The sequence below is a fragment of the Suricata suricatta genome, chromosome 9 (assembly GCF_006229205.1).
Source record: "Suricata suricatta isolate VVHF042 chromosome 9, meerkat_22Aug2017_6uvM2_HiC, whole genome shotgun sequence".
In the NCBI taxonomy this organism is placed as follows: domain Eukaryota; kingdom Metazoa; phylum Chordata; class Mammalia; order Carnivora; family Herpestidae; genus Suricata; species Suricata suricatta.
Window position 1 is genome coordinate 43,487,233 of NC_043708.1, and position 25,401 is coordinate 43,512,633.

Genomic DNA, 25,401 nt, shown 5'->3' on the forward strand with positions numbered 1-25,401 from the left:
TTTGGCTTCAGCCCTTCTTTGTTTGAGAAATGCAGGTGGGAAGTATGGAACTCCCTACCACTCCCCCATCTTGCCTCCTCCATAGGTATACAGTTCTTAAGAATGAACATTCATGTCAGTGCCATTTTGCTGCAAAAGGTAAAGCTATTTCAGATTTTACCGTCTTACAGAATTTACTCTGAAATTATTATAAACCAAAACTGGCCAACATTTCAGCGTAATGAAAAAGTATAAAGGCATAGATTATCTAAACATATTTCAATTTGTCTTCAGATTATGTTACATATATTTGTATTTGGGTATCACTGCTATTTGGTAATTCATCATGTCAGAATAATCACACTGTGCTGTGAAATCTGGACTTTGGAGAAGCTGGGAATCTACTGGTGGTTCTATCCTAACCCCTGATCCACTTTTCCCTTCCAGTTCTGTGTGTGCTACACAGACCACACTCCTTTATAGTCACCTTTTCCGACCTTTTCTTATTATCAAGAAAGTTGCATTTGCGTTATAAAATTCATCAGATACACAGAAAATGTAAGGAGTTGATGTAAACTTTTAAATAAGCAAATTAGGTAATGAGAATTGTGGGTAAAAGCCTTTAAATGCAGACTGCTTGAAAAGCACCGCTAGCTAATTAGACCATAAACTAAACTGCAAATGTATTTTATGATTGTGTTTCTTAATGTTTTAATTTTCGATCTTAGACAAAGGGCTGAGACTCTGTGGGTTGGGCAGATCAAGGTGATATTAGAATAACAGTTTACTTATACTGTCTTTTTTATTTTAGTGAAGATTGATAAGGATAAACGCCTGGTGGTACTGGATGAAGAGCTTGAGGTTTGTTTGGTCAGCTAAGTACAGTTTCATAGTTAAGCAATTACTGTTGCCTAAAAGATGATGTGTTAGTTACATGTCCTTTTAAAATGAATCTAAATGCATGCTCATTATGCATGAAAAGCCGGTGCTAATTATTATGTAGCACATTGTCTTACTAATTTTATCACTTTCTTTAAAACATTAATGAAACCAGTGTAATAAGTGGTCAAAGTTAGGGCTACATGTCCAGTAAAAACTCAGTTAACTTTCTAACTTCTAACCTGCCTGGCCAATAATTAAAATCTAAAATGCTATCTATAAACTAAGCGTTTAGTTTGTCAAATTAAGTAACTAATTTAGACTGAAAAGAAATTAACTTTTCCCCCCTCCAAATCAGATGTTGTTGTTTCCTTTGAGGAGTGGCTTATTGGCTCATTCAGAATTTCCTGACAGCTGGAACATAAGCCTGACTGTTAATAAGTGGAGCTACGCTAAGTGGGGCGGCGTGGGCTTTCACTGGCCTGAGGGTTTAGTAATCTCCGCGTAGATACAACTTATAAAATTTTATGTTGTGGGATATGGTTATGAAGTTTTAGGAGAATGGGTACTTGGCGTATGTCTTAAGGATTTATGGGTAAGAAAATGTTTCAGAGATGTTTCTCCTTACGGCGCCAGGGCATTTCACCGGATGAGCTTAAAGATGAGCTGCCCGAACGACAGCCTCGATATCCTTTTCTTGGTGCTTTAAAGGGATTTGTTTCTTTAGCGGCAGGATTTTATATACGACGTTGGTTCTGTTTTTAAAAGACCTGTACTTTACAAAATTTTCTCCCACACCATGATCACAGTCAAAATACGTATGCACAGAGGCACCCAGGTGACTCCGTTAAGTGTCCAACTCAGGTCATGATCTCAGTGTTTGTGCGTTTGAGCCCTGTGTCAGGCTGGCTGCTGTCAGCCCAGAGTCCGCTTTGGATCCTCTGTCCCCCTCTCGCTCTGCCCCTCCCCCACTGTGTTTTCTCTTTCTCTCCCTCTTTAAAAAAGAATGTATGCACATATTGGACTAAGAAAAATGGGAAGCTGATGTACTAGTAAGATGAATTATTTCTTTTTTAAAAATTCCTTATATTATGTGTTTATAATAAAAATTTAGAAAGAGAAAAAGTCCTTACTAAAGCTACACTTTTAATACATTTATTTTTGAGAGATTGTATGATTTAATAATTTAACTTTGGGCCTCATGTATACTTTTGTTAGAAGATAATGGTAATAAAGGTATGGCCCAAATAGATAGAGAAATTTACCACTCACTAGCTCCCCAGGTATATATTTCATTCAGAACTTTGTTGGTAGGTACTTTTCCCAAAAGAGCAATAATTTTAGTTTCTTTAACTTGAGAAAAACCTTCATTGTGTATAGTTATAAGTACCAACATGATGATGGAAGAGTTTCATATCCTCTGTGCTTTATTTTCTCCAGCCCTGTTGGTGAGTGAATTCCTTTAAATAGTGTATATTTGGTTCTAATTATACCACTTTTATATAAGACTAATTTTATGCTTGTTTTAAAGATGTAAAATGTTGAATTAACCTAAATAGAGTTATGTGTGCATGTGTACATGAATTCATCTTTAGAAAGAAGGTGTTTTCTTAGGATAAATTTCTAGAAGTGTAATTCGTCAGTCAAATCATACATACATTTAAGGAATTTAAAATGTAGTGATATTTTAAAATACCAGCCTACATTTTCTGTTTTAGTTTTGTGTGTAAGTACGTGAACTTCGTGTATGATCATGATTCATATTTGCGTTTATATTTAAAATGGTAGTTACTGATGATTTGCCTATAATCTTGAGAATAGTTACAGAGTATCTTACATTACATATTAAAGTGGCTTATTGTTATTCAAGGTGTATCATTACCAGAATTCCCAGTACCGTCAACATTTTTGCCCACAACTCTCTGAACCCTTCTCTAAATTTTACTATTTGTATCATTTACTAAGTACTTAAAATAGTAACGTTTTTCCAGGGCTCATCTCCCCACACTGATCCATCCCCACCCCCAAACCTATATGTGTTAGGCAGCCATAAAATTGACCTTGATATTTAATGTCAAAATTAAGATAGTGCTGAAAAGTTATTAAGTATTTATAAGGTTGTAAAAGATCTACAGAGATCTAACCTCATTTATTTTTGTTGACCTACAGCCTTGTCTGTCATTTAGCTATGGCTCTGTGCAGGCAATATGCAGCCTAAGACTCTTGGAATAGACCCGTACACATTTAGACTGAAGTTGTTTGTAGATTCAATAGCATAAGAAAATCCTAAATGTGTCATGTTTTGGAAGTAAAAAATGAAAACTCATCACTTTTTAAATTTCTGAGTCTCATGTATATACTAATGTCTTTTCCAGGATGTAAGCCTGAACAACAGATGATGTATGCCGGGAGTAAGAATAAGCTAGTCCAAACAGCTGAACTAACCAAGGTTGTATTTGCATTTTACTTGCTTATTGAGACAGTATTTTTCCCTTAGAGCAACAGCTAAAGTAATCTGAAGGGTTAAGTATTTTTTATGCAGGTGAAAGTTATTTAGAACAGAGCAGTAAACTTAGAGAATTTTATTGTTTGAGAAAAGAATGATAAAAGTCATTAATTCAAAGTTTTTTGAATGGAAATTGTAAGTTGATTAGAAAAAAATCACACTCAAAATATAGGCAGCTTTAAAAAAGCCACTGCAACTATTCAATCTATAGAGTTTTTTATCTTCTGTAAGGTAGTTTCTAGTAGATAAAAGTAAGCATTGAAGTTTCTCAGAGCTTTTTACCGTAGCCTAAATGAAACAAATTCCATATTATGCAGTTAACTATTGTGTTCCCGAGTGTAAAATTAAATTAAGAATGCTTATTAGCTTTATGAAGCCAGAACATTCTGTTTTATATGAGACACTGTCCTTATGTACCCATTGCCCCCATTGTTTTATAGCATTTTTAAGGTTTAATGGTAAGAGAGATACCTGTTCTCAAACTTTATTTAACTTCCATGTATTAGTTTGAGTGAAAAAGTGTATGCTTTTAAGGTTTTGAAATGGAATATTACATCACTGAAATAATATTTCCTTTCAGATTTTATTTTGAGAACAGCATCAGTGTTTTCTTCTTAGGTATTTAATTATCAACTCAGGAGATGTCTTTCATTCCTCCCTGCTTTTTCCCCTTAGCCCATGTCAGTGTCATTGACAGCACCAACTTACAGAGCCTACGTTTTTTGATTTGTACCATAGGAACACTCTGGAGTGGATCTAAGGGGTGGGGGTTAGGAAGGAGCTCTGTTAACAGCCTCATTTCTGTTCTAATCCCACACACACCGTAATGTGCTGGCATTAAGGCATTACAATTTATAATTGACTTTTATAGATAATCACATTGAATCCTCACCACCACACTATGAGGTTGATGGTGATATTTCTTGTTCCGTAGATGGGAAAATTGAGGTTCAGAAGATGAAAGACTTGCCCAAGGTTTCATCATAGTAAATGACAGAGCTAGGATTCAAACCCACGTCTGGCCTCAATCCCATCCTTTCTGCTCTATTACCTTCTTTCTTTATAGCCATTATACTTCCCCAGCCTGTGTGTGGGCAGATCCTTACAGAGATATGTGGCTGTGGGCCTGTAGTCCATCCATGTTTTGATAAAACAATCTATAGCTTGTATTTCCTCCAACTATGGAGGTTCTTCTGGTTCCTAACTAACTGATTTTAGTTGTGTATACTTGGGGTATCTCTTCTGGTGGGTAAGATGTACAGAACTGTTCTTTTAGAACATTTGTAGATTTGTGCTTTTAAGAGATTTTGGTTTTATGCCATCTTGATTGCTAAACTTTGGTAACTTAGTACTTAGCATTTTAAAATAAGTAAAGGTTGGGGCACCTGGCTCACTCAGTCAGTAGAGAGTGTGACTCTTGATCTCACAGGTGTTAGTTCGAGCCCCACATTGAATATAGAGATTACTTTAACAAATAAAAGAAGTAAAGGTATATCTAATTTACATAGGTAAGTCATGACCAACATGAATGAAATGAAGGAGAATTTGATACTCAACACTCACACACACAATGGGTTTGATTTTGTTGTTTTTTTTTTTTTGAGAGTGTTAAAGTATGACTGAAGATTTTTTTTCTTAAGGTATTTGAAATAAGAAACACTGAAGACCTAACTGAAGAATGGTTACGTGAGAAACTTGGGTTTTTCCACTAATGTGAACTTCTGTGTTTCTAAAGTATTTATGTATTAACCTGACCATACTGGAACCAGACATAAATACTTATGCCTAAAAATGCACTGTTACTTACAGTTCGTTTCCTGCAGTAAAGAAAAATTCTTCATTTGTTCAAAGTTTGAACAAAGGGGAAATCATCTTCATAGTAATGAAACTTTGTAAAGTGTTTCCTTATATTTGTAATTGTTAGGTGGACTGCTTCTCTCCAGGGACTTTTTGCACTCTTGTGACTAATTTCTATAACTTATGGTTCAGAATTTGTTACTATTTACAGACACTATTGGAAGGTGGGTATTAGATTGTGATAGACAACAGTTGCCTCCTTTTGACAAATACTGGATATTAGCAGTTTATATATGAAAATAGCATATTATCACTTGTCAAATCTTTGAAATTAATTTGGGGTAGAACACTTGAATGACCCAATTTTGAGCCATGAAAAGCAATTTGCTGTAGTGCAATCTGCATTACAAGTATACTTTTCATCAATTCCATGCCTTCTTTGATTTCCTGTATCTTTTTAATCAAGTCCAGAAACTTTGTTCATCAGTCATTCATTCTTAAAGTCTGGGAGTTAGATTTTATAATAGTTATGACTATTAGGTTTTCTTCTTAATAGAAAATAGCATTTTAGTCTTGGAAATTGATAGGTTGGAACTAATCAAGGGCTTCTTCACTCCTGGTTGTGTCATAGCTAGATAGTTTTGGATCTAGGTTGATAACTATTTATAAAGCACCTCTCAGTGTTGTCCTGTGAGCACTAGTTATTTTAAATGTGTTAATACTGTGCCTTTGATTTGTTAGCTTTAAAGTTAGTTTAAGACTTTTACACTGCCAGTATTCCAGATTTGGTGAAATTAATACTTTTGTAAAGGGTCCAAGTAAAACAATTTTCTAATGTGTTTATCTGAAATTTGTAATTTGTAAATTCATATTTTTAAAATTCCAACTATCTGTTTGCATTGGTGAATATATGGCAGTTGAGAGTTATAACTTTGGGTATATTTATGATTAGTTTTGTGCCATGGGAAAAATTACTTCTCTTAAAACCTTGGCCAGAGTGAATAACATTAACACATCAATAGAAATTGCATCTTCCATCCTAAATGTCAGAAGATATTCTGAACTGTACATCTGTCTCGTTGGCATCCTTGGCATAAAGCAAGGATTCTAATATATAGCATACTTTAACAACAAATAAGTAACTGTTTAACATTAATCTGACAAACGGTCTTGAGACTCTAAAGACTAATCACATTTGGTGAGCGAATTCTTATATTAAGAATATCTTAGGCATTTCAAAACTAGAAAGGCATTTTTTTATGTTGGCATATTTTCCATTCATCCATTCTTTGCATTTTCTTTTTTGAGGTTTCTGTGCCAACTTTAATACAGAGGTGAAGATAGTTGGAATTTTCACAATATTGAATCTTCTGTTGCCAATACTGTTTGACTTCACTAATCTGAAAAACAGGAAGCAATAGGGAGTTAGATGGAGATGAGGAAGTGCTAGAATGGGCATTTGTTTTGGTTAATGAATGAGAAGGATTCTTTATTCCAGTTTCTGGAGAGAGAGAGAATTTTACCCAGGAAGTTTATGAATTCTTTAAACAGCTATTTTGATATTGGAGAATAATGCAAAAATGCAGATAAAACTCAAGTGAATGGAGAGTCTTTTTAATGTTTTTAGATGAAGGAAATGAGATTTCATTTCACTTGGTTTGCAGCAATAAGAGAAACTAGTGCTGCAAGAATGTATTTTTTAATGAGGTTCCTTTTTTGTCTTGCCTGTTTTTGTTTTTTAAATCGACCTCTATAATATCCAGTAATACTGACCTCCATAAACAGAACTTAGTTCCCCTGTTCTCTAACTGGGGCAAAGAGCTGTGATAAATCATGCTTTTTTGACCTTGTTTGATTACTTATCTGTAACATGTATTTTACAAGACAGTAGATTAAGATTGGGGAAGCAGTAGGACATGTTTTTACTCCCTCCGTCCTGTAGGCAGACTTCTAAATTCTGTGCTCTAGAGTATTCTCAGGCTTTTGTATAAATTTCCTTTCCAACTAATCAAATTTTCGCATTGTTCTTTTCAAGCATATTTATCTTTGCTCTCTTTTTCCGCCTTCTCTCAAACAGTAACTCCAGATTTGACAGTTGCAGGTTTAACATTCCATAGCTTTCTGGTGCAGCTATTCCCATTCATAACTTAATCTTTCCCTTCTGGCATCAGCCTTTTCTCCTGGGAAGCTCCTTCATGGTCTTCTAAGTCAGCATCAGTTTTGAAATTGTTGGCCTTGCATAGTAAGTTTGCATAGCATCTAATGCTGTCACAGTAGAGCCAGCTTCGACTCCTAGCATGTTTTTAGTACGGTTTTTGTGGCAGCATAACTGACAGATGAAGAAAACTGATCTCAGGTTACTATGCTGAAGTTCCAAAATGTCATTTTGAATAATAATTCACTTTTTTCTGGTATTGAAGCAATCATGTTAGGAGAAAGGTTGTTAGACTGTTTTTGTTTAATTGACTTCTAAAATAAGTGTTCAAATTGTCTATTTCTAAAAAGTTTACCAAATGCCTAGTGCAGTTGAACATACTCTTGTTTAAGAGGGTGTTGGTATATTTGTTTATTATCATGACTAAATAATCTTTGTAGCAAAATGTCTGTCAGCACTTTTCTCTTCCCTTTTATCTCCTATTTTCAGGAGTCACATGTAGCCATAAACTGTATCCTGGTCCGACACTTTAACTAAAAGTTTCCAGTTAGAGGAGTTTATTGCCAAATTAAATTTGGCTGTCTTTATTCCCCACGTATATAGCTAGTCAGGAAGGTATACTTAAAAAAATGTTTGGACTACTTTAAAACCTGAACAATGTCATTAATCCATAATGTGGACTAGTGATGAATAGATATTTTCATAAGAGTTTAAATGCTGATATTTGGTGGAAGTAGAGAGTAACTTGTATTCTATCAATTCAAATATTCTTAGTACGGTTGCTTTCCCTATTTGTTCAATAGACTGATAATACTGGAATCTACGGAATTTGAGCCTTTACAACTTACGTGAAGAAGTGTCTCAAACATTTCTGGACAAATCTTATTTTGTATTTCTGGAAGAATGTAAATCTTATAGGCCACTTAACACCGATGGTCCCAAGTTGAATATTCTTGAGAAATTTGTTTCTTGTTAGGCCATTTGACATTTCACATCCGTGACCATGTTCCTGTAATATTCAAAACAACTCTGTTAAGGTTGTGATAGAAACTGTGTTCTCTTGCTTTTCGAATATAGTTCATACACGTATATTACTTGAATATTGTTTGAGATCACTAACTTGCCAGTTCCCACTAACTTGCCAGGGCAGTTCCCACTGGTCTGGATGGTCCGATATAATCTCATTCAGGAGGCTTGAAACATTCATGGTTTAGTCTTGTGAACTTTAACAGTTCCCTGTCATCATTTAACAGAATCGACAACTGGCACAACTCCTAAGCTGTGATTTCAGTCTCTGCTAGTTCATATTGCATGTTTATTTTGGACAGTCTTCTGTTAAGCATGGTGCTTGTACTGGTTTAAATAAAATGCTAACATGAAAAGACTTCTGGCTTCTCTTTTTCCCTCACCCCCTCTCCTTTTAGAGTTGCGTTCACGTGCCTGGCTCAGTTGTGGCCTTTGCGTGAACCACATAGATTGTTTACTTTCTCTGGAAAAACTGAGAGACAGAATAAACAGGAATCACTTGGCAAAAATAGGATTGGGTGAGGGAGAATGTAACAAGATTATAAAAATATCTAAAACTTGGTCTGATGCTAAAATGATTGTAGTGGCAGAGAGTGTTGGTTTTTGTTTTTAATGTTTATTTATTTTTGAGAGAAGGAGTGCGAGCTGGGGAGGGACAGAGAGGGGGGGAGACACAGAATCCAAAGCAGGCTCCAGCCTTCACGTGGGGAACCATGAGATCGTGAGCTGAGCTGAGGTTGGGTGCTTTACTGATTGAGCCACCCAGGTGCCCCCAGAGGGCATTATTTCAAATGATGAACTCTTGCTTTCAAAGGGAAAACCTTAAGTTAAGGGGGCTCCATACTTCCCAAGAAATCAAATTGAAGGATCTTTTACTGAATATAGCATCACTGTTTATTAAACATTCATTGAAGATCCATCGTGCCTTTGTTATAGACTATTCTACAGGGTTTTCTATTGGATGAATACAAATTACTACTTGTTACCTAGGTTTTAGAGTTTACCATACACTTCTTGTGATCGAATATGTGATAGGAGTCACAGCTTATGTTTGTGAAAGGACTAGTCATGCCTTCCTGACTTAAATAATCTCACAAGGAGAATTGGCCAAAACTTGGAAACCTACTTTCTCAAATGTGTCCATTTAGTTACTCAAATGGCCAACTCCTAAATTTTTTCATCTTTTTTTTTTTTTGGTCCTTTTTATTTTTCAGCAGCAAAAAGCATTTCCAACCACTTAACCTCCCAGTGTGGGCCCAGCTCTCGTTTGCATGAGGGCACACCCTGGGTGGATATTGTATCCTTTACAGTGTATTTTTAGCTATGTTGGGGGCACAAGTAGATTAAAGACCTTATTGCTGGGCATCAGGGAGTTTTTACACTGTCTCTTGTTCTTTGAGATCTGTCCCCAGGTGACATGAAAGCTCCCTGCTGAGGTAACCCCCTTTTCCAATTACAGGAAAGAAAAAGCAGAATGCCTAGGTTCTAGGTTGCATCCAAAAACCATGCTGTAGTCCCCAAGGTGTGTGTGTGAGAGAGCGAGCAAGAGAGACATTCCTTGTCTCTATCACCTGCACAATTAAGCAAAGATTCTCTTCCTAGGATTCATGGCCTTCGGTGTTCTGGCCAATTTTTTTACCTGTAGTGGACGGCCAAGCCCGAATATGCTGCAGCCTGTAGTTGGGGAGCAGGGCCCCAGCCACTGCTCCTTGCTGAGGCCTCGAGGCAGTCATGACTTGTCTCCGAGACTGTCCCCTGCCCTCAGCCCCTCCCCGTCCTCACTTGACCCAGGACCTCTCACTTGCACCACCCCCTGGTTGGACCCCAGGGCCAGAGCCTCTGAGGTGCTGCCTGACTGGTACCAAACAATGAGCTGGGCTGATGGTCTTCCCAGTGTCAGGAATCGAATTGTGAAGTGCCTCTTGGATTTTGAAGAGAGGTATGTTATAGTTCAATTTCTGACATTGGAAAGACTACCTCATTCTCTTGAAGTGGAAGCTGAACATGGAAGAATGCCCGAAGGTGGAGAAGGGGGAGAGAAGATGCCTGCTGGGGGCTGTGTGGAACGAAGCTGGCATGCGGAGTACCTGAAGCATGTTAAAGGTGGAGCCTCACACTGAAGAGCCACTCCCACATTTTATCTTAGGGCCTCCTTTGCTCCAAGGCCACTACTCAGAGTCACCTCTTCTTTTATTTTTAAAAAAGTTTTAATGTTTATTTTTGAGAGAGAGAGACATCATGAGTGGGAGAGGGGACTGAGAGAGAGGGAGACAGAATCCGAAGCAGGCTCCAGCTCTGAGCTGTCAGCACAGAGCACAATGCGGGGTCCGAACTCACAAACCATGAGATCATGACTAAAGCCGAAGTCAACGCTTTAAACGACTGAGCCACCTAGGTGTCCCCAGAGCCTCCTGTTTCTGAGGGTTGGTTGGTTGATCAGGTTTTTCTGGGTTCTACCGCCATCAGAAACCCTCCATTATTTAAGTTATTTTGTTAACTTGCATTTAAAAGTACCTAATTCTGGTACAACCTCTGGTTTCACCTGCCACAGTTCCCTACATTTATACCCCAACCTAACTGAACACCCTTCTTTCATGGGCACATGCTCTGGGCCTCATCCCCTACCAACAGAAACACCCTCTGCATGCTGCTGCTGCCTGTAAAAAATAACAATCTTCGGGGCGCCTGGGTGGCTCAGTCGGTTAAGCCTCCGACTTCGGCTCAGGTCAGATCTCACGTTCGTGGGTTTGAGCCCCGCATCAGGCTCTGTGCTGACAGCTAGCTCAGAGCCTGGAGCCTGCTTCCAGTTCTGTGTCTCCTTCTCTCTCTGCCCCTCCCCTTCTCATGCTCTGTCTCTCTCTGTATCAAAAATAAATAAAACATTAAAATAAAAAAAATTAAAAAAAATAACAATGTTCAATAATTATCTCAAACGCCAATAGAACACACAAAACTTTGATTAAACCATTATCATTAGGAGGGATGCCTGGGTGTCTCAGTCAGTTAAGCATCTGACTTGATTTCAGCTCAGGTCACTGTGGTGAGATCAAGCCCTACATCAGGCTCTGTTTGGAGCATGGAGCCTGCTTAAGATTCTCTCTTCCTGTCTCTCAATCTCTCTTCTCCCCGCCTCTCCCCACATACATTTGTGTGCATGCTCTCTCTCTTAAAAAAAATTAAAAAGAAAAACCAATGTCATTAGAGAAAAATTAGAAAATACAAACAAGCAAAAGGAAGAAAATATCTACTGCTCTAAGAAATTCACTGTGATGTTTTTGGTTATTTGTTTCCCCGTCTCTGGAGGAATCCTCTGTCCCCAAAGCTTTTCTGGGAACCATAACGAATTATGGAAATACACTTTTTTTTAAGTTTATTTATTTTGAGAGAGTGAGAATAGGGGAGAGAGGGAGGCAGAATCCTAAGCAGCTTTCACGCTGTCAGCGCGGAGCCCCACATGGAGCTCAATTTCATGAATCGTGAGATCATGACCTGAGTGAAGTTCAAGAGTCCAGCACTTAATGGACTGAGTCACCCAGACACCCTGTAACTCATTTTTTAAATTAAAAATTCCAGTCTAATGTCAACGATGTCAGTATTTTACTTCCTTTAAAGCTCCCTCCCTTGGGGCACCTGGGTGTTGTAGTCAGTTAAACGTCCAACTCTTGATCTCGGCTCAGGTCATAATCTTGCAGTTTGTGAGTTCCAGCCCTGCATCAGGCCCTGCACTGATGGTGCTGCTGGTGAGGAGCCTGCTTGGGTTCTGTCTGTCCTCTTTACCCTGCCCCTGCTTGTGCACTCCCTCTCTCTCTTTCTCTCAAAATAAATAAACTTAAAAAAAGAACCAAAACAGCAACCAAAACAAGCTCTCTCCCTCATCTCTCTGTTTCCTCACCTCTACTTTCATCAAGTCCACCTCAGGCTGGGAATCCACTATGAGGATGGGGTGTAGTCTGTTCCTCATTATTGTCCTGCTTTGCTTCCCCATTTGCTAGTTGTCTCTGGACCCTCTGAGATTAGTGGAGGGGCACAACTTAAGGGAGCAGAAAAAGACTCCTTAACCTGTACACATGTAATCAGAGTTGGAGCCCTGTGGAGTATGGCCAATGTCAAATACCAATTCTATTTTCCCATGAATGCTTCTGTGAGTTCTTAGCCAATTCCCATTGAGGACTTTGGCTGGAGGTCCCTTGATGTGAGTCATATCTTCTATGGCTAGTGGCTCTACCACTGTCCCTCCCGGCTCTTAGCTTCTGGTAGTCAACTCTGGCACAGACGCCCTGCTTCTCCAGATAGGCATCTAGAGCTGGGTCCCTTGTTCCACTCCCTTCCTCAGCCCACAACATGCATCTTTGCCTTGCTGCCATCAGGGACGGTGCAGTTGGCTTCCTCTGCTATCAGTGTCAGCTGTCATGTGAATCTAGCCCCTGCATGGATCTCTGATCCCACTGTGTCCTAGTCTCCTATCCCACTACACTGGAGCCATGCTGCACTCATTTTTGTTCGTCCAACACACCAAGCGGTAGTGTTCTCACTGGCTATAGCTTCTTCCTGGGAAGATTGCCCACCTTCCGTTCTCGGCACTCACCTCCTCAATATTCCTTTGGCTGGTTCCTTTATTCTGAACTGAGCTTAAAATTTCCTTGCGCAGACTTCCGTTGATCATTCATCCAAAGGGAGCAACACGTTCGCCATAATATCACATCTGTTTTCTTTTCTCTCTTTCTCTCTCTCTCTCTCTCTCTTTTTTTTACATCTGTTCTAATTCTCTGCCTAGGACTTACTATCATCTGATAATTTTCTAATTTATGTAACTGGCCTGAATAAGGACTCTCAAATGTAATCATGTAAAAAAAATTAGGGGGTGTTTTTCAAAAATTGCTACCCCTTGTTTTCCTCTGGTTAAAAACTTCCTTGGTGACCTATTTCAATAATATTTGAAGCTGGTTGTTATAAGTCCCTCTTTCTATTACTAGGATTCAGTTCTGTTCCTTTTAAAAATTCAATCTTGTACTTGATTCAAACCTCTTCTCTCCTTCAGCACATGCTGGAATTTGTGACTCTGGGTAAGGTAGGAGGAAGCACTTGCCCTCAAGCCCTGCTCTCTTGTTCTGCTACAGGCACTTACCCCCTGGTGTGGAGGAGGGGAGGGAGGAGACTGAAAAGACATCAGCTTCTGTGCCTGCCCCTGGTGAGAAGACTCTAGCCTCCTGGATTGATTTCCTTTTTTGCGCATGCACGTGTTGTTAGTCAAAGGAGGTTATTGTTTTTCTGTATGTCATTGCTTCTTTATTTAACACTGATTGGGGGCGCCTGGGTGGCTCAGTGGGTTAAGCGTCCGACTCCGGCCATGATCTCATGGTTGGTGAGTTCGAGCTGCACGTCGGGCTCTGTGCTGAAAGCTAGCTCAGAGCCTGGAGCCTGTCTTCAGATTCTGTGCCTCCCTCTCTCTCTGACCCTACCCTGCTCATTCTGTCTCTCTCTCTCTCAAAAATAAATTAAAAAAAAATTAAACAAAAACACTGATTGGCCATGAGTTCCAAGAGTAGGGCGAGCATTCAAAAGCTGATTCTTTCCTAGAAGTCTTCTTTCGCATCTTTGGATGGCTTTTTAGGGTTTCTTTATGATTACTCTTTCTATAACTTTTGTTTTACTTGGATTAATAATGATCTTTCCACCTCCCCCCTCCAGTTTCTTAGTTTTCAATGTAGTTACTGCTTTTTTCCCCAAATACCTCCAACAGATTAGTCAAGTGCCTAGCAATTCTTCCAAATGCTTCAACAAATAAAATCTTCCAGTTCCAAAAATTTCAAATAAGAAAAGGGAGTCGAAATTACATACATTTAAGTAATTTGTAGTTAAATAATTCTCAGTGGAAAATTTAAAAATATATATTGGCCCCACCCCCCACCCCACCCTTCTTGGAGACCTCCTTCCCTGCCTTCCATCTTCTCTCTAAAATCTGTACTGGATGCTCTACAGGCATGAGTGTGTTGTTCTGAAGCTTCTTAGTGGGAATACTTGGTTGGGTCTCATGTATTCCCTACCTTCTTAGCTCATTTTGCTGAAGCTCATGATACACGGGAAGAGAGCTTTCGTATTTCTGAAAATGTTTTTACTCTGTCTTCACAACTGATTGGTGGTTCGGCTGCTGTGACAGATATTTTCTGATTGCCTCTCCAGAATCTGTCCATCTCCACCCTCACCCTGGTCTCTGTCCCTAGGAGGCTGACCTTTAGGAACTACATCAGCTGGCCCCCTTGCCCTCCGGTTTCTACTGGAGGTCAGCCAATCCATAGGGAGGAGGAAAGTGAAGACAGGTTTTTATTCCCTCAGTCACTCCATTAGGGTGTCAGCAGGCTGTGGCCCTCCACTGAAAGTCATTCATCTACTTAAGACAGTCTTCTCTTTCTGAATCCTGGTAACCACTGCCTACCCTCCTTCCATGGGCCTAGTGATGGGAACAACGGAGCTTTTGGGACTGTGGTATCTCTTCCCACTCTGTAGTAATAATAGACCTTTATCAAATTCTCCCCAAATTGTCCTCTTTCCCAGGTTTAAATACGAGGCTGGAAATTATTTTCCCTCAGAACTTTAAGGGCATCGCTCCTCCACCTTCTAGCTGCAATATGCTCTTAAGAAGTCTGATCCCAGTCTGACTCCAATTCTGTTGTAAGTTACATTTTTTCCTTTGGGATCTTCTCCATAGTTCTGATATTCTAAAATGTCTCCATGATGTGATTCGGTGTGGATTTGGTTTCATTCACTGTGCTAGATATTTGATAGACTATTTGAATCTGGAGATTTACATTCTTTAAGGAACAATTTTTTTCCCATTATTTATTTGGTAACCTCCATATTTTGGCTCCCGTCTAGAGCTCTTACTGGTTTGGGTGGTGGACTACTTGCTCTGATTCTCTAATTTTCTTACCTTTTCTATTGTTTCTCTCTTTATGCTTTTTGTTCTTGTTCTACCTGACCTATTGATTTAAAATTTTCAGTTATATATTTAAAATCAAAACAAATTTTATTAGTAAGATCTAACAGTTAAATAAGAAAAACAAAACTTCTTCAGAGTCCTTAAAATATTTTATAAACACTGTATATTTTAACAAAGGACTTTTAATCTTGGAATAAGCAGCTAACAGCATCTCTACAATTAAATATTTTATGAATACATGTGAAAAAAATACTGCAGTTGATCTTTGAATAACATGGTTTTGAACTGTGTGGGTCCATTTATATGTGGGGGTTTTTTTAAATACAGTACAGTATTACAAACGTATTTTCTCTTATGAATTTCTTAATATTTTCTTTTCTCTAGTTTACTTTATTATAAGAATACGGTATATAATACATATACAATGTGTGTTAATGCCCTGTTGTTGTTATTGGTCAACAGTAGGCTATCAGTGGTTAAGTTTTTGGGAAGTCATAAGTTATTCATGGATTTTTAGCTATGCAGGAGGTCAGTGTCCCTAACTTCCGTGTTTTTCAAGGGTCAAATCATCACACTATACACCTTAATCTTACATGTTATATGTCAATAATAACTCAATAAAACTAGAAAAAAATTTTAATATATATTAATTTCCCTTCAATCCATTCCTGTGTATAGGAGATAATTGTATATGGTATGTATCCAATTTTGTAGCATAATATATATATTCTTCATTTAAAAAACTATTCATAAATGTAGTTAATTTCATAATATTTTTTCTGAGTGCATATATCATAGTTTACTGAACAATTCTCTTGTTGTTAGATATTTTTGGTATTTCCAAAATTACTGTTAATGATATTTTTGTGCAAAAGAATTTTTCCATGCTTTTGATTATTTTTGAGGGTTACTTAAAAATTTTTTTTAAGTTTATTTACTTATTTTGAGAGAGAGTGTATGCACGTGTGAGCAGGGACATAAGGAGAGGGAGAGGGGAGAACCCCAAGCAGGCTGTGCCATTAGCGCAGAGCCCATCGTGGGACTATGTACCAAGGACCATGAGATCATGACCTGAGCTGAAATCAAGATCTGGATGCCTAACCGACTGAGCCATCCAATGCCCCATAACTTGCTATTTTGGGGTTTGAAAAGTACACCCACGGCCAAAGATTTGATAACCCTATGTTTTCTTACCTTTTAATGGTTAGTCATGGATTGACCTTATTATATGATATAAAGAGAGAATTTAAATTATTAAACATACTTCAACAAAGCTTTTTAACACATCTAAAAATACTTTTTTCCCAGTAATTTGGGATGCTTCCTTTACAAAGTGTTCAATTCTTGGGGCGTCTGGATGGCTCAGTCGGTTAAGCATCCCACTTTGGCTCAGTCATGATCTCGCAGTTCATGGGTTCAAGCCCTGTGTTGGGCTCTGTGCTGACAGTTCAGAGCCTGGAGCCTGCTTCGGATTCTGTGTGTGTCTCTCTCTCTGCCCTTCCCTTGCTCTCTCTCTCTCTCTCTCTCTCTCTCTCAAAAATAAATAACCATTAAAGAAAGTGTTCAATTCTTTTTTTTAATGTTTATTTTTGAGAGACAGAGCATGAGAAGGGGAGGGGCAGAGAGAGAGAGAGAGCGAGACACAAAATCTGAAGCCGCCTCCAGGCTCCAAGCTGTCAGCACAGAGCTCAATGCAGGGCTTGAACTGCGAGATCATGACCTGAACTGAAGTAGAAAGCTTAACTGACTGAGCCACCCAGGTGCCCCGAAAGTATTCAATTCTTATATAGAGTTTGGTCTTTTTCTAGAGCAATTATTCTAATGTACTGATAACGTTTGATGATTTTTGTACCTCAATCATACTTATAATTACTGCAGGCTTATAAGATGTTTTCAAATCTCATAAGGCTAATTTCTTTTCACCTTTCTTTGTTTTCAAATATTTATTTGGTATTTTCATGCATTTATTCTTTAAGTAAACTTTAAAATAATTTAGTTCCAAATCTCCTTGGGATGTTTGTAAGAATTCATAGATGGAAGCAGAGGCAAGAGGAAAGAGAGACCAAGTTATGGAGCCAAGAGAGTCTTTATTGGGATCTGTGATTCCTGGGCGAGGTTCTATGACTCCGGGAGTGGGGAGTCAGGGAAGTCGCCCCTGGTATGGGAGGGCAAGGTGTTTTATGGGTGCATAATGATCTCAGGTGGGCAGACAGCCAAGTAAGGGCATCTTTGGACTGTGGCAAGATGGGACTGGCTGTTTCCTTTTTGTGGGGTGAGGGGATACTGGAATTCCATGGTAGGCTATATTTCAAATGGTGTGAGACATTCCAGATCGGAGAGTGGGGGTCGTCGGTGCCTGGTCGGTGCCTGGAACTATTCTCCTACCCACAGTAAAGTGGCTGCTTGGTCGCCTTCCTAAGGTAACTCTTACAGTGTTGATTATAATTGTGGTAATATAAATTAATTTGGGGAAAAAAGACATCTTTTTAAACTTCAATCAAGGAAAATCTTTTAGCTACATCTTTTATATTTCTCAGTCAGGTGGTATAATTTTTTGATATTGGTAGCACACACTCCTTGTTGAAATTTCTGGGTATTCATTTTAATCCATCTCTAGTCATGAGATTAATTGTGAGGTTACCCAAGATAATGAAGAGCCTGACCTAGGGATGGCTGAACAACTGAACCTCATTGAAATTGGAATACGGCCTGGGGAAATGGAAGCACCTAACTCCAGCTGCACAGACTGAGTTTTCTGGATTTCACCTCAAATGCAGAAGTTGATCTTCTGCCATGAGGGTAATAAAGTACCTCCCTTTCTAGTCCCATTGCTCCTGCGGTTGAACCACCTGGCCATCTACTCTGCTAATCTCTTCTCCATTTCACTGCTTTGGCTTTCCCCAAACCAATCTGAATTTCCTATACCCATGGCCCTTGTTAGCTGTTAGCCATTTCTGCCTCACAGCCACTCTCATATTACAAATTCAGATTCAGTTCCCTTTACAACCCTTTAGCCCTGGGGGTGGTGGTGGCTTCTGGCCACCACAGTCCCCAGTGTCCTGCCCTTCCCTTGTTAGTTTCTTTCAGCCTACACTAGTCCAAACAGCCCAGGACAATGCAGGGCAGGACTGGGCAGGGCCTGGCACCTGCCTTAGGCTTCCGAAGGTGAGAATCCTTGCAATGTTGGAGGTCAGAAGTGGAACTTCATTATTGTTTTACTAGCCTGTGACCTTCTGTGAAAAACAGAATGAAGCTACTCCAAGAGAACTGGTGGGAAATAGGTTGTTTAGAAATTATGAATTTTCGGGGCTCCTGGATGGCTCAGCCGGTTAAGCAACTGACTTTGGCTCAGGTCATGATCTCATGATCTCTGAGTTGAGCATCGAGCTCTTTGCTGACAGCTCAGAGCTTGGAGCCTGCTTCATATTCTGTCTTCTCTCTCTGCCCCTCCACCACTTGTGCTTTCTTTCTCTCTCTCAGATATAAATAAAGCATTTTAAAAATTATGAACTTTTGGGGCACCTGCGTGACTCAGTCAGTTGAGTGTCAGACTTCAGCTCAGGTCATGATCTCTTGGTTTGTGAGTTTGAGCCCCACATCAGATCCTCTGTCCCTTTCTCTCTCTGCCCCTCCCCTACTTGCCCTCTCTCTCAAAAATAAACACTAAAATAATTGTGAACTTTTTTCTTTAAAAAATTATAAAATGCAATAATGCATAAAGATTTTTTCAAGGGTACAATTTAAAGATTAACCACAAAAGAGTATAAAATTCAAAGATTAACAAATGAAGAAACATACCCCTGCACTCATTATCTGGCCCAGTTACCACATGTAGAAGAAGCCTTTGGGACTGGCGCTCGGTGCCAGCTGAATAGCACCTCTAGGCACCAAGATTTACTATGTCATGTCTGCAAAGGTTGGCTTCCCTGTCCCGTCGCCCCCATATTGTCCAAGCCAGTGGCATTCCTAGATTCCCAGCATCAGGTTCCGTGATGTTTCGGGACGAGTGAGGTTGGCCTAGGAAGTAGTGTCTGTAACAGTAGAAACAAGTACCAACCAAGCAGTGAACATTTGGACTGCTGGCTATTACAGAGTTTGAATACTTTCCCAAAGAAGCAGTGGCTGTGGGAGGGAAAGGTTACTTTACTTCTGCTTAGACATGGTTTTGATCTACTCATAACTTGTGTTATTTATGGTTTTGCCTTATTCTGAGATTCCACTTATTCCTGGGTTCTGTTTACTACTTTCTCTTTAGAGTCTCTCCACTTGTGGCCTTGCCCTCTGTGGCTGAGTGTCAGGTTTAAACTCCTGGCTGGACAAAGAATCCGTGTGGCCTGCTGGGGGATGTCGTCCTGGTGAGACACAGCATTGCCCAGGAGGCCGCCTGCTCAGTACCTACCTCCTCTACGTCACAGTCTATTATTATAGTGAACTTCCATAAACCCACGTAACTTGGGCCTGACTCTGTTCCTTGTAAGGCCAATGAGTCTGAATAACTCACTTATAGATCAAACTGGCAGAATCTCCAATAAAGGAGAGGATAAGTACAGATGTTCAGATTACAGCTTCTGGTAATCAACCGTGCAAAGCCATCATAAAGAATGTTAGGCACTCTCTGGTGTTTAAAAGGTGGTCAAATAATTTCTTGAAATAATTGTTGATGTTTTTCTTTAATATTCCCTTTCCCCCCACAGCATGAAGGTGGCTAGGCCTTATAGGCTTCCTTGCTTGAGGGCTTTTGCAGGCAAGACAGAAAAAAGAAACCATTTGAAGCCAACAGCTCTCCTTACCTTTTGTAAAAGTTTTAACTGCTTTGAAGAGACTCTGCTGGGTGTCCCAGAGTGAGAGGGTGATGAGTGAAGGCTTCTGGGGTCTGGGAGAAAAAGAAGAGATAGTGGCTAGGCTCCTAAATTGGAAAGGGATCAGAGGTCTATGGGTCTTGCCGGCAATGGACCTCTGTGCCCTGCTCTGTGGGTCCCAGGGAGGTGGTGACATAGTACAGGTGACCCTGGGGTGCCTGGAGGGACCAGAGTTTCCAACTTGACAACAGTTCTTTTTTTTTTTTCCCTCTCTTCTTTATTTTAGAGAGTGGGGAGTGGGGCAGGGGGAAAGGGAGAGAGAATCCCAAGCAGGCTCCACGCTCAGCACGGAGCCTGAACATGGGGCTCCATCCCACAACCTTAGGATCATGACCTGAGCAGAAACCAAGAGTCAGATTCTAAACTGATTGAGCCACTCAGGAACCCTGACAAGAGTTCTAATAAATGTTACTTCTGCTGCTGTGATGACATACATTTCCAGGACTCTAGTGTGACAGTAGGAAAGGGGACCCCCAATAACACCTGGCATATAATATTTCACTAACACAGTGGAAGGGGAAATGGAGTAGGAGTAAAAGGATTTAAAAATAATAATGAACAACAAAAAATAAAGAACATAGCACCCTCTCTATGACCCAGCAACTCCACTCTTAAATATTTACCTAAAATAAATGAAAATATGAAAGTATATGTTCACAAAAAAAAGACTTGTATAAGAATATATATAGCAGATTTATCCATAATAGCCCCAGACTGGAAATAACCCAGATATCCATCAATAGGAGAATGGAAAACAGATTATGATGCGTTCATATGATGGAATATAAAGAATATGAACTTCTAATACAACCACAGCAACACAAGACAGGTGAGTCTTAGAGACATGCTGAAAGCATCTAGACATAAGAATACATACGGTGTAACTTCAATGATATCACGGAAAAGATAAATCTAATCTGTAATGACAGCAGGTCAATGACGGCCTTGGGCTGGGGAGTGGAAAAGGGCACAATGGATCTTTTGGGTGTGCTGTAAATGTTGAACATACTGATTATGGGTGGTTACTGAGTGTAGCATTTTGTCTAGGTTTATTGTGCACTTAAAATGAGGATACTTTATTAAAGTTGTTTTAAAAAATGAATGAATTACTGATGCATGCAGCAAGGTGGAAGAATCTCAAAGAGAAAAGCCCCAAAACATTATCCTGAGCCAAAAAAAAAGCAGACACAAAGAATGTATATGATTCCACTTAATATAATTCAAGAACAGGTAACACGAATCCATGGTACTAGAAAGCAGAACAGGGTTGCCTGGCGGTGGGTCATGAGGGAACTATGTGGGGAAGTGGCAATGTTTCGTACCCTGTTTGGGGGTGGTTGCTATGTGAATGTATGCATGTACTGAAAGTCCTTATACACTTAAAATCTTTGTTTCTCACCATCTTTAAATTTTAACTTTATGTGATTTTATGGGAAAAAAGGACACATAAGAAAAGAACAGTAACAATAAAGGACATGTTTTTCACACATGGAATTGTTGAGTTCATTTCCATACACTGATTTTTCTCATGATGGTTGGGTAATGGGGCAAAGGGTGAAGTGGATAACACACCATCTGGTCCTGGGAAGCCACATCCTGCTGGAGCCCAGTGCTCTCTCTCTGCACACAGCTGTAACTCAGTGTTTCAGAAATGTGTATAGTGAACAGAAAAGAACACCAAGAGTCATCAGCTCTGTTCCATATGGAGGGCAACTGGGAGTCAGACATCACTCTGCAGGGACACAGTGGACTTTCCCCAAAAGCTTGGACTGAGAAGGGCTCCTCCTCTGAGCACTTGGCATGGAGGCTATGAACCCTGGACAGACCCAGAATTCTGTCGACACGAAAGAAGTGAGCATGGCTTTCGGGCACTGATACTTTCTGCTACACCTCCCACTCTTCCCAGCGCCATAGCTATTCTTTCCAAGTCCCATGTTGATGTCCAGATCCATGTGCTACCCACAGCCGCCAGGTTGAATTGCTTTTCCTTCAAATATGCAAACCTCTTCTGAAAGATTGGGAACTGCTGGTCTACAGTTTTCTGTGCTCAGGGTTCTTTCCTCTTGGGAAGTGTCTGATTACTCAAGGACCCAGGTCCTTCCAAAGCATTGTTGGTATCATATGACATATGCAACCAGGATGACATTTTCACTGTTATTCCACGTGTGTGGGAGAGCTCGAGTTGGTGGAGTGGAATTCATGATGGTCCAGGAGCTTTCCCTTTTACGATACCACCATGTCTTTAAGTATCCTACTTAGTGTTCCCCACCAAGGGGGTGTGCGGTTTATGAGCTTCCTTGTCTAGAGACAGAGGACCATCTCCCTGGCATGGGCTGGATGGGGTGCTGAGCAGAGTGGCAAACATCACTACCACTCGGATGATGGATGATATGAAGATGGCTTGCTGCCCCTTGGGAGTTTTCAACAGACATCAGTGAAAAAGAAAGCTGAGCTCAAGGGCCAAGCGGCCCCCTGGAGAATGGTAAGGCTGACTTGTTTTCCTGTGAATGCTTGTGGATATCTTGAGCTCACATTCTCCTAACTGCTCAGTACCTCCCCTTCCTTCCCACTACTGGCTTTCTTTATCTAGTCTAGGTGGCTGGAAAGTTCTTTCAGGTATGTATCTGAACTATTTTGGTCCCATTCTTAGACTACATGCTTTGTATTTCTGGGTGCAGGAGAGAGAGAGCGAGAGAGCACGTAAGATTGATATATCTTTTCAGTATCATCCAGCCCCATCCATGTATACAAGTAGACACAGGAACTTTGTTCAGTGTGTATTACAAAATTACTTCCATGAGGTAAAATGGTTAATGCAACTTCCAAAGAATACGGAGAATTGGTTGAATGAGGATGGTATAGATTACTCACTGCTTGTAACGGTTCTCCAAAATGTCAAGTAAACCCATTATTTTCCTCGCCAACTCCCTTGTCTATGGTTGGTTGATCTAACTAGCCCTTTGCCCTCATTAAAATGGATGTATTCTCTAACTGATTGCAGCTGTGTAATATTGTCTAAAGCATTGCTAACAGAACTTTCTGGAATGTGAAATATTCTATATCTACATTGTCCAGTACAGTAGCCACCAACCACATGAGACTATTGGCCACCTGAAAATGGCTAGTATAGCTGAGGAATTGAATTTTTAGTTTATTTCATTTTATCCTATTTAAATTTAAATAGCCACATGGTACTAAAGGCAGACAATGCAGGTCTACAGTTGACCTGCGTGCTCTGGTAAAATGTGAAAGGGATTCATACTGCCTCAGCTTCGGAGCAAATTGGTATGACAATAGAATGGGAGCTCAATAAACTTTCATTGAAATACCTAAAATGCTACCCTTGGATGAAGTGGAGGGGCTTGGGTTTTCTGTAACAGCAGTTATGGGGCTGGGGGCAGATGAGATACATTTCAAGTGAAACTGGAGAATAACTTGTTGCCAAAAGGTAGGAGGACCTGGAGGTTTATGGTGCTGAAACATCACTTCCCAAAGTGTAGATGGGATTCATTTATACGAACCAGGTTGGATCTCATGGTCTGGCTTTGAGAATTCCCCCCTAAAACTTTTCCTTGATACCAGGAAACTGCATCGGATTAGACTATGAATTCTCTTGGACAAATATTGTCCAGTGCTGTGTTTTTTTTGCGAAGCTTCTCCAGCCCGTAGTACTGAATGTCTTCGCCGGGGGCCTTTTTCTCACCACGGCTTCCAGTCAATCAAGTCCTCCATACTATCTCTCCATATCTCTCCACACTATCAGATCTGTTCATTCCTCTCCTGGCTTTCACTGGGTTAGTCAGAGCCTCGAAGCTTCTTCCCGGACCTTTGCTGTAGGCCCGTTGCTGCCAGTCTCACACTCCTCTAATCAGGATCACGGTGCACAGTCCGGCAGTTTGTGTACCGCAAAATCAGCTTGCATTCCTGTGCTCTAGAGTGGACCTCTGTTTATCTGGAAAGGATGCGTTTGTTATTTGCACAAAGGAGCCACATAATCTTGGTGGTATAGACATTCCCTAGGACAGTAGCTGCTAGCTACATGTGGCTGTTACATTTTAATTAATTAAAATAAGTAAAACTTAAAGTTCAAACCCATAATTCTACAAGCCACATTGCAAGTGCTCAATAGCCACATGCAGCTAGTGGCTACTGTATTGAACAGTGCAGAACATGTCCACTGTTGCAGCAAGTTTTGTTGGACAGCACTGGATAACTCTGCTTCTAAACTAGTCTATATACAATTTGCTAGTGTAATGTTTGGGTTTTTTTTTAACATTCTATTTTTGAGAGACAGAGAATGAGCAGGGGAGGGACAGAGAGAGAGAGAGAGAGAGAGAGAGAGAGAGAGAGAGAGAGAGGATCTGAGGCAGGCTCCAGGCTCCAAGCTGTCAGCACAGAATCCCAGACGGGGACTCAAACCCATAAACCGCAAGATCATGACCTGAGCTCCAGTGTGTGCTTAACCGACTGAGCCAACCAGACAGATGCCCCACTAGTATGAACGATCTTTAATGCTAATCTAAATATGTCCCTCTCTTGCTTAAAAGCCTTCGATGATTTCCACTTCCATCAGCAGCGATCAGTTAGCAGGTGGTGAATAAATTTTGGGGATCACAACCAGCCTAAGAACAAAACCAGGCTTATAAGGATGTCCTTCTATGATCTGAACCCTCGCTAACCCCTTTTCTAACTTTCTAAAACCGTTTTGTGCTAGGTCCCACTCATTTAAAACTACTGGAGGTTTCACCTAAGACACTGAGCTTTTTTTCTTTTTTTCATCTCTGTGTCTTGCTCATGCAGAACCCTCTTTTTGGAGTGCTGGTTCTACCGTCTCTTTGCCTGGACAACTTCTACTCAGCACAAAACCCTCAGCTTAAGAAACAGCTACTCCAGGAATCTTGCCCTGAATGCTGCAGAGCAGGAGGGATGCCCTCTCTGACCTTTCATCACAAGCGCAGACCCGTTAACAGGGTCATAATATTGTAATGATTTATTTAAGTGCTCATTTCCGGCCCTATACTAAGTTCTTTCAGCGCAAGTATGTTTCCCATCTTTGCATCTCAAAGGAGAACCACAGTGCCTGGAACATAGTAGGCACTCATTGAGTAAATATTTGTTTAAAAAATAAACGAGGGAAGAAAAGAAAAATCAATCAATCAGTTGCTCGGACAATGTGAGTGAATTGCAGACTTCGGCCATCAGAGGGCGCCAGCGCAGCTCGGCTGGTGCGCAGGCGCGCAGGGAGGCGGGGCGCGGCGGCGGC

At 40.2% G+C, this 25,401-nt stretch overlaps 1 protein-coding gene across 6 annotated transcripts in view; it reads left to right on the forward strand.

Moving 5' to 3' along the window:
* Positions 1–19,893, forward strand: part of GMFB (glia maturation factor beta) — a 30,150-nt gene extending 10,257 nt beyond the window's left edge. Inside the window, exons 3-8 of one of the 6 annotated variants that reach the window (XR_003912937.1) lie at positions 791–840; positions 1,495–1,544; positions 2,221–2,306; positions 3,234–3,307; positions 17,897–18,078; positions 19,535–19,893. Coding sequence is in view for 5 of the 6 variants with exons in the window: in XM_029950629.1 (XP_029806489.1) it covers positions 791–840; positions 1,495–1,544; positions 2,221–2,306; positions 3,234–3,307; positions 5,005–5,076 (332 nt within the window). In the remaining variant the exon portion in view is untranslated. Of the gene's footprint in view, positions 1–790; positions 841–1,494; positions 1,545–2,220; positions 2,307–3,233; positions 3,308–5,004; positions 8,701–17,896; positions 18,588–19,534 lie in introns of those variants that run through there. The other 5 variants (XM_029950631.1, XM_029950633.1, XM_029950632.1 and 2 more) reach the window with 5 other exon arrangements.
* The last annotated feature ends 5,508 nt before the right edge of the window (positions 19,894–25,401 follow it).